A 10,268-nucleotide genomic window follows, 5' to 3' on the forward strand; every position below is an offset into this window, starting at 1 on the left:
GCCTGACCTAGGGTGAATTTTAAATAGGGATAATTTTTAATGATTTTAAATAGTCACAGCCACTAATATTTGGATTTTAATTGGTTTTTAGAAGGGGTAATTCTGTATATTGTTTTAACATGCTGTGAGCCGCCCTGAGTCCCATGGGGAGAAGGGCGGCATATAAATTTTGTAAAATAAATAAATAAATAAATAAATATTGCTTGTGCTTCCATAATGTTGAATTTCAATATTGCATGATCACTTCCTCTCAAGGTTCCTGTGGCTTCAACACCTTCTATCATTTCATCTCTGTTAATGAGAATTAGATCCAAAATGGCTAATCCCCTAGTTCCCTTCTCTACTTTTTGGGAGACAAAATTGTCTGCTAGGTTTGCAAGGAATCTGTTTGATCTTCCACTTGGTGCAGAGTTTGTCTCCCAGTTGATGTCAGGGTAGTTAAAGTCCCCCATTATTATTGTGATGTGCTTCCTACATACCTTAGTTAGCTGACTAGCAAAAAGTTAATCTATTTCCTGTGTTTGGTTGGGTGGCCTGTAGTATACACCTATGGCAATGTCATTTCCCCCCCCCCCTTTTATATTGACCCAAATGCATTCAAGACAGTTTTCATCATTGTTGTGCTCTATTTCTGTAGAGATGTAGTTATTTCTTACATATAGAGCAATACTGCCTCCTCTTTTATTTGGTCTGTTTCTTTTAAATAATTTAAATCCCTCTAGCTGTGTGTTCCATTTGTGGGTTTCATCCCACCATGTTTCCGTAATGGCAACAATATCATATCTGCCCTCATTAACCTGAATTTCTAGTTCACCCTGTTTGCTATTCATACTCTGTGCATTGGTGTATAGACACTTGAGTCCTTTATGACTGACCCTGTGTTTACTTTCTACATAACCTGTGTGGTGCCTGTGTTCCCCTATTGTCTTACTACCTATTTGGTTATTGCACTTTGTGTGACACTCGCTATTAGAAGCTTGATTTTGCTTGACAGCAAGGTTGATATTCTTGTCCGCACACACATCTATGTTACATGCACTGATAGCCCTATAGTTTTTAGATTGCCGGGGACAGGGATGTTCTGTATCAATTAACTCACTTTCCCCGCTGTTTAGTTTAAATATTCCTCCAGAAAATCTGTGAATTTATAGCCAAGTAACTCAGTCCCTTTCTTTTGTACATTTTTTCATTGGACCAGCTACAGACATTGTGACTAATTTTAGCCACATATTGAATTGTGCTATACGCTGGCCTTTTCCATTTTGCTCCTTATATACTGGTAAAACTTCTGAAAAAGTAAGCCTACAGCCTGTTCTGCTAAGTTCCTGCCCGAAGCTCTGGAAATCGTTCTGCACAGAGAGTACATCTTTTTGGGACAGATTGTTAGTGCCAAGATGTACAATAGCCTCCACATCACATTCCTTGCTGGCATTCTTGATTATTTTAGAAATACGCTTCTTGTCCCTACTGGCAGTAGCACCTGGAAGCACTTGTTAATTCAAGATTTCTGATCCAACAGCATCTGATGTATTGGTCACATTTGGTCTTTTGAATTGACTGGAAATGTCCAAGAACAGATATGGACTACGAAGAGCAGAGTAAGGGATTTTTCTAGTTTTTGCAGTTCAGTGGGATGAATCTTGTTTGATAGTTATCCTTCCTAGGGCAATAGGCAATAAAATAGTAAGCAATAAAATAGATATCAATGGAATATTAATGTCATTAGCTTGCAAATGAGCAAGGTATAGTCAAAGAGAACTGAGCACAAATGTGTTGTTTATTTTGGCTGGTAAGGACACATCAGAGTAACATGAGTTAATGCTAACAGAATAATGAGATTCCACATTTATATTCCCACTAAGAATAAGAGAAGCTTCTAATATGTCTGCCCTTGAGAGTTAATTGAAGTTTAATGTAACTAACACCATAACCTCATACCTAAATAAGTAACTATAAGATACTTCATACCACCCATGAGAATTTTCCTCAAATGCTCTTCTTCTCAGAATCAAATTCTCTTTCATCAAACAAAATGAATGTGGATGGGGGGAAAAGAAGGCAGAAGGTTGTCGCTATCCAGCACTACTATCATTTGTGAATTGGTGTCTTAAAATATTACTTTTACATTTTGAAATAAGGAAGAAACAACTGACTTTTAATAGTATGCTTGCTTAGGTATATTATTCACATCAGTACATAATTGTAATGAATAAATCATGTTTTATAAATCAATAACATTGATTTTATGTAACCAGTTGTCAAATTGTCATCTTCTTCAACTGTGACAATCTTCTGATTCTTTGTGGAAAAGGGTAAACCATCTTACTAATTATAGATGGAAGAAACAATTTGGTAAAATTGTTTTACCAATTGCATAGCATGAATTCATACAAAGACTACAATTTCACTCACACATCATACTAAGACATAGCTTGTATAAGCCACAGGTTGCAAACATGGGGATTGGATTTACATAAAAGCCATAATTACAGTTCAGTGTGATGTATGAATTTATTAGCACAAGTTAATTTATGATCTATCATAGAACTTTGCAGTCCCGAAGCAAAAAGTTTGCTATATGAACAATCAACGAACAGGCACAGGTGATCACTCTGAGGCCAATCTTTTCTAACCTGGTGTACTGCAGAATGTTGGGGAATCATAATAGAGAAGGTTGGTTAAGATGAATGTGAATGAACCTGAGACTTGTGGCTTCCTTTCTCTCCTCCAGGAAATAGAATGAATACCTGTTTTGACATTATGGCATATGGATTTGCCAATTCTATAAGTTCCAACAAAATATGCTGGTATTAGAGCTCAAAGATGAACTGAGTGGCTGATATGAGGACAAATTGCTTGATAGCGTTATTTGCATTAGTTTCAGGCATTTCTTTCTTTCTTTCTTTTTGGAAAAAGCTTTCTCAGCCTAAGTAAAAATCAAAATTAATATTTTTTCTTTTTTTAAAAAATATAGATTTGTCATCTTCAGCTCTCAAAGTTTTAGCTATTATGAAATATCTCCATATAGCAAAGATGAATTTTGATTGCAGTAGTTAATTTTTTATAATACTAGATTTTATTATCTGTGTTGTTTTGTATTTTACTGATTTTTTATTGTGTTATTTGGATTTTATGGTTTTAAGATTTGTTTTAAAATAGATATGCCACACAAAGAACTATTTTATGAGGCTATTAGAGATTAAACAAATAATTCTCCTTATCTGATTTTATTAGCTTTGCTTAGATGAAAGCACATACCACTAAATGAAAACTGCAATTTGTTCTAAAATAAAAAAGAACCCTTCCTTTCCTCATACATAAAAAACAAGAAGAAAGGGAAGAAGGATATCTGAGCACAAGATTTACGAAAGTACATTTTGATAATTTAAGCTATAGCTAGTAGCCAAGAAGGAGGCAACTGAAGCAAAAATAATTCTCAGAATGCTTTCCTAAAGAAATAAGGTTTAGTAGAATTTCAAAAATTGTTAAAGAGATTGACCCTGTTTTATAAAAATGCAGGTTTCTTCAAAGATTGATGTATCTTGTATAAAACAAGAAAATAGGAAATAAGACTTTCAAAATTACACTCACTCTCTCTCTCTCTCTCAGGCACAATTATATATCTTTAATTGCTATTTAGATATCATTTGTAGGGTATTGAATATTGATAGTATGTTTTATACTATCGGCTTATGACTACAATTGGGGATATAATTTTAATCAGTGATGTGGTCATTAAACGAGTTGGACCCAATTTTACAACTGGTTTTACTGTGGTCATTAAGTGAATCTCTGCAGTTGTTAAGCAAATCATGTAGTCATTAAGTGACTCACATAGTCATTAATTGGCTTCTCCAATTGACTTTACTTTTCAGAAGCTGGTTGGGAAGATTGCAAATCATGATTACATTATCACAAGAGGCTGCAGCTGTTGTAAATGCAAACTGGTTGCCAAGACCCCAAATTGTGACCATAGGGATGGGTCAAAGTCACTTTTTCCAAGATGGTCATATGAGCCATCATTAAATAAGCAGTCATAAGTCAAGGACTATTGTGTTTTCTCGAAAATGACCCAACCGGAAAATAAGCCCTAGCATGATTTTTCAGGATGCTTGTAGTATAAGCCCCCAAAATAAGCCCCAGTTAAGATTGTCAGCCAGACGGATGCATTTAGTACTGTATTTCCTTGAATATAAGCCCTAACCAGAAAATAAGCCCTAATGCATCTTTTGAAGCCAAAATTAATATAAGACCCGGTCTTATTTTCAGGGAAACACGATATCTGTAACTCAATTTGAGCTACACTTAGACCTGCAGTTCAGCAGATTTGGAAGGAAACAGAATATGTATTAATGCATCTAAGTGTGTTTTTGTTCTTGATTTTTCAGGTCACCTGTGCAAATTTAAGCAGTGGTGGCAAATCAGAACTTCTAAAAGCAGGCAGTTCCAAATCCATACTAAAGCATATATGGACAGAAAGCAGCAAAGACTTATCAATCAGCCGGCTGCTATCACAGACTTTTCGCAGAAAAGAAAATGAAACAGATTTGAGTATGCGGTACGATGCTCCTGAAACTTATTCAGAGCAAGATCTATGGGAGTGGCTGAGGAACTCCACGGATCTTCAAGAACCTCGATCCAGAGCAAAGCGACGGCCCATTGTCAAGACTGGGAAATTTAAGAAAATGTTTGGCTGGGGCGATTTTCATTCCAATATCAAGACAGTCAAGCTAAACCTGTTGATAACTGGGAAAATAGTTGATCATGGCAACGGGACATTCAGTGTTTACTTTAGGCATAATTCAACCGGCCAAGGGAATGTATCAGTGAGCTTGGTGCCCCCAACCAAAATAGTAGAATTTGACTTGGCACAACAAACAGTGATTGATGCCAAAGATTCCAAGTCCTTCAACTGCCGCATTGAGTATGAAAAGGTTGACAAAGCCACCAAGAACACGCTCTGCAACTATGATCCTTCTAAAACATGTTACCAGGAGCAAACCCAAAGTCACGTCTCATGGCTCTGCTCCAAGCCCTTTAAAGTAATCTGTATTTACATTTCCTTTTATAGTACAGATTATAAACTAGTACAGAAAGTATGCCCAGATTACAACTACCATAGCGACACGCCATACTTCCCTTCGGGTTGAAAAAGACCATACATCTAAGACTGAGGATCCCAAGGAATAAAATAAATCAAATAAAATAAAAGAGGTCATATGACAGGGCTATTACCTCAAAGAAGAAGGCCACAACTTTTGCCCAGAATGTGTCTACATTTTGTTGCTGATATCAACTGGCTGCAAATATGTTAACGGAAGCCAATCTAATCATTTCTGCCCAGTCAGCTCCATTACATATCAGTCCAGTTGTAAATCACTATTTAAATGATGCCACATATGGTTTCTCTTTCTCTTTCCTTCTTCCTCTTTGCATCTACAGAGGTACCTCTTAAGATGACTTTCATCGTCTGATATGTTCAGGATCATCTATCATCAAGCAAAACAGATTAATTAGCTAAAGAATGGTTATGGAAATAACCAATGTTATGGAAATCTAAGTCTTGAATACATGATAATCAGTAATCCCCATTCATGCATTCCTTCACTTGAAGTAGCTGTACTGGTAAATATTACTGTGTAGGAGTAATTGCTTGTTCAAAACTGGGATGGGGGTGGGTGGCAGGGGATATGTGTGTGTTTAGAGTTCAGTAGTTCTCTTGATATAAACACAATTTAGGGTAGTGACTTTTCTCCAGCACACTGTGGGCACATTCAAGGTGATGTTAGGTGGCTCTTATTCTGCAGGGGGGGGGCTATTGAACAAATAAAGATGAGCAAACATTTGGAATTTACATGTTAACAGACCTGATGATTTTTTGCATCCTGATAGTCATCACTTCACACAGATAGGTTCAACTTGGCAGTCATCCCCAACTGAGAAGTCCTACAGTCACCATGTAGGAAAGAAAAATGCCTGAAAGGCAACCTGTAAGTTGTAAATGTCTGTCTTATCTTTATTACACAATATTGTAACAAATTCAATATCCTAGTCCTCATTTGTATGAATGGTTTGTATTGTACATAGTTTAACCAGTGTTATTTCAGCTGCTAATTAATATTAACTTGTAATTGTCTCTTTCTCTCTCCTCTCTTTCTTCTGCTTATTATAGGTTAAAAACAAAACAAGGAAATGAGGAATCCATTTTATCAATGTAGCTGTAAACTCCATTTAAGAAGACAGCATTCTGTACAAAGCATATATTCAGCTAAATTATTGTTGAGAGAGCTATACACTTACAACATTTACAGTCTGTCTGTATTTAGACTTTTTCTTTCCAGGTGAAAAATATTGAAATGTACATAAAAATAAAATACTGAAATTCAGTTTCAATATGCATTCTGTAGCTGGTGGTTTAAATAGCACGAGAAGACTGATTATTCAATGGGAGTATGTTCTTTTGCAAGTCGATATATGCTGGAGACTTTGATGTTTGTTGTCCCACACTGCTGACCCAGAAAAGTTGGGCCCTACAGATCAGGTTTCTTATCTTTATATGCAACTTTTCAATCAACAAAGAAGTTACTAATTTCCAGTGATTTTCATAAGACCTCCAAGGATATGAAATCAAATTTAACATAATGTCAAGAGGTCACTATGTCAGACTAAGGTTGTACCAATTTCCTAAAAATAAAAGTGAGATGCAGTGCAGTGTTGAAAATTCTGATCCTTGTTCTTCATTCCTCCCACCTCAATACTTTTAACCTGGTAGGAAAACTTTGCTGGATGGGGGAAAAAAAGTTGCAAGCAGGGAACTTATCAGCATCATTTATAGAGATGATGCTAAATAAAAAGGTTCCAAGCGTTATCTGCCATTCTGATCTGATTTGGTCATAAGCCACAAATGAAATCTGTAGCATTATATCATACAGATTGCTTCATAGTGTAAGTCATTACCTCAATTCAGGCATTTAAATCAAGAACTGGTGTGATAAAGATAGCTTCTGTTGCCAATATACACAATCCTATTCTAATTTTTTCCCCAGTGTATATGCTTTCTTTTCCACTTTCATGGAATTCCTATAAAATGGGACAGGCTGCAACTCAAAATTCTAGTTCCTAGAATTCAAGTACAGCCCAAAGTGTTTACTGTGCCCCAAACACTACTGGCAAAATATAGATTAGAATCTTTTGATATTTCTATAGGAGACCTACAATATACATCAACAAGTGTTCCATCATTCCTGTTGACTTAACAATATTTTTTCTAAGTAAAATTGTCAAGAAAAGAAAGCCTAAAGAAGAAAGGAGAACCCATGAATAAATATGTAAAAGGGTTTCTAAACCTGGTTTGAAACTACTGACCATTTTTTAAATGATTCATATAAGTTAGGAGTATCTATAGGAGGATTGAAAAAAGTCACATGCTTATGATTCCCATTGTTTGTTTACAGTTAAAGATCAGTTATTAAAAATACATCAAATAAAAACACACATACAATCACATATACATATTGTCTAGGACATAGTCAGTTGAGTTGAGCATTCCATGATTTAATGTTCTATGGGCAAAATGTTCTCAACCTGTGGCCCGCAGACTCCTAGAGGGGCTGTGATGTCATCACAGGGGGGACCACAAAGACTTGAAGAAATGTTATGATTTAAATCTTGAGTTAAGTCTTGGGGTCTGTGGCCACAAAAGGTATTTAAAGAAGGTCCATGATGAAGAAAGGGTTGAGAACCACTGCCCTACTGAATTGACTATGAGCTTAGAGTTTCTACAAATTAAAAAATATTAATGCTGTAGAAACAGAGAATAATTAAATACATAGATTTTGTTCTGACCTTATCCATTCGATGTTCTCTTTTTGGGAAGTAAAACCAGTGGCATGCCAGTCAAATACCAATTTAGATCATGGTCCTAGAAAAGTTGTACTGTCTGTAACTATCATTCAGGTTGACTTTTCTTTGGTATCAGTTAATATATGGAAAGATTATTTGGGCAATTAATGATGGCTTGTGCCTTGAATTTTTAAAGTCTTCTATTGAATGCTTCTGCTTGAAGTGCTATACAGCATGTGACCTCACTCCTCTACCCCTTGATATGATATTTAATGATCCACCCACTAATGCTAACTGAACAAGACTTGTTGCCCTGTGTCTACAATAGAAAAAGAAGGAGGGATGTTAAAAATGGGCAGTCTGGCTTACTGCATTTGAAATGAATGGAGTTGTGTGGATTAGCATATGAAAAAACTGGCTATATTATCAATAAGTAAACTGAAATTCAAGCACTATTTTTTATCAGGGAAAAAATGACAAGAATATATTGGAAGGTTAGGATTCAGTGTTACAAGAAATCAACCGTCAAAATCATTTGGATCTTTAATAGATACCTGTTTCCAACTGCTTTTTGTTTAGCTTTCCTAATGATTTCCAAACAGATTGAATTGCAGTCACACAGTATCGAATATATGTGTATATGTAGAATATATATACACATATATTGAGCTTTTGGGTGGTTGAGCTTTTGGGTGGTTGCTATAGCTCCTCCAAAAAGTTGGCTTTTCTTTGAAGAAGAATTAGTTATTTATAATTCTTAAAACCTGTAGAGAAATTATAGACGATTATAGTAAAAAAAGTCAAGACAGCAGCTGCAAGCGTACAGCTGAAGCACTACCCTTTTTGTATGCATTGCAATGTGTATGAAAACGGTAGGACTTTGGTTATATGTGCATGGCCACCATCTTAATTTTTTGACCCCTGTGGATGTGCCTGATTATAGAATATCTGAAGAAAAGACTATTAACTGTTTTAATTAATGTAATTACATTTAATTCAATTAACATGAACTTGCCATTCCATCCCTTTCTTTGTCGTGACCTTGCCTCTTTTCTGGAGTGCAATCTTTGGCATGTTGCTGAGAAGCCAAGGGTGACTCTCCTGCTTGAAAATGTATCATTTCTTTGCACATTATCAAGTTAAGTCAATAAAATGATGTTTCTAACAAAAGTCATTCTAACCTTCATGGAGTCTTATCTTAAGTGTTTGCTGGCTTTCTTGTTTTATTGTTTTTCCATTTTATCTCTAAAGTTTCTTTTCCCTCTTGCCCACACTATCCCCAATATTGGTGGATTTCACAGCAAGCATTAGAAATACTAACTATAACTGAAAGCCTTTTTTCAGATTTGGGGAAAAAAGTGCTTCAAAATAAGATCCTGGGCCACAGTGATTTAGACAACATAGCAGATAAGGTACATTGTCTTATGCTCAGCTGGAATTCAACATTCAAAGCAGGGCAATAATTAATTTTCTGTATTTTTTAAAAGGTATGTTGTTCATTTTTGCAGAGGCTTGATCTTTCTTTTTTAAATACATTAGCCTCTTATGGTCTTGATCTATGGATTCGTTTTGCTTGCTAGAATAACTAGCATGCAGTCTCAAGAGCCAAGCTAGTTTGGTGCAATATTTGTCTGAGTTAAACGTGCTAGACTGAGATCTGAGAATATATCTTTGTTTGATTTCAGATTATATTTAAAAGAACTTTGCCTTGTGTAAACTGGATGCTTTTCAAGTTAAACATACAGAAATAGAAGCTTTGCATATTTAGAAGTCTCATCATACTCTGATGTTATTCAACTTCACAGTTAAACTTAAGTATCTATGCATCTTTTTAAATTTGTAACATGGATATATTTTTTTCAAATCTGTAGCCTTTTAGGGGTGGTACGGTGATAATTTCCTCTTACAGCTTGATCCTAATGTTTTTTCTCTGAAAATAAATTGTTCTGTGCTACAGTATGAACAGTGAGAACAATTAAACAGTGGAACGTTTGTCTACAGCTTGTTGGTGCTTCATCACTGGAGGCTTTTAAGAAGAGACTGAACAGCCACTTGTCTGAAATTGTATAGTCTCCTGCTTGAGCAGGGGGTTGGACTAGAAGGCCTCCAAGGTCCCTTCCAACTCTATTATTCTGTATTCTGTATATTAACTCCTACTCATTACTTTTGAGATTGCAATTTCCATCTCTTTCAGAACAGAGAAAGAGATGTTAGCATCGCTAGCATGATAGTTTTCTGGCATAGTTTAAACCAGGTTTATGGTTTTATAGTACCTTGCAGCCAAGATTAGACATTAATGTTTAGATAGCCATAATTGTGAAAAAAGTGTTTTAAACAAATAGAAGTAGAGATATGATGAAATGTGTTGTCAATTTCATATCTTGTATGTGTTCTTTCTTTCTCATATTATTATCTGTATTTATCTT

At 35.5% G+C, this 10,268-nt stretch overlaps 1 protein-coding gene across 1 annotated transcript in view; it reads left to right on the plus strand.

Moving 5' to 3' along the window:
* The window catches only part of NXPH1 (neurexophilin 1), a 188,105-nt gene extending 182,955 nt beyond the window's left edge, over window positions 1–5,150 (plus strand). The window contains exon 2 of the mRNA XM_015811616.1: window positions 4,389–5,150. Within this exon, the coding sequence (XP_015667102.1) occupies window positions 4,389–5,150 (762 nt within the window). The remainder of the gene's footprint in view (window positions 1–4,388) is intronic.
* The last annotated feature ends 5,118 nt before the right edge of the window (window positions 5,151–10,268 follow it).

Source organism: Protobothrops mucrosquamatus, unplaced genomic scaffold, assembly GCF_001527695.2.
Source record: "Protobothrops mucrosquamatus isolate PMUCROS unplaced genomic scaffold, P.Mucros_1.0 scaffold45, whole genome shotgun sequence".
Classification (NCBI taxonomy): Eukaryota; Metazoa; Chordata; class Lepidosauria; order Squamata; family Viperidae; genus Protobothrops; species Protobothrops mucrosquamatus.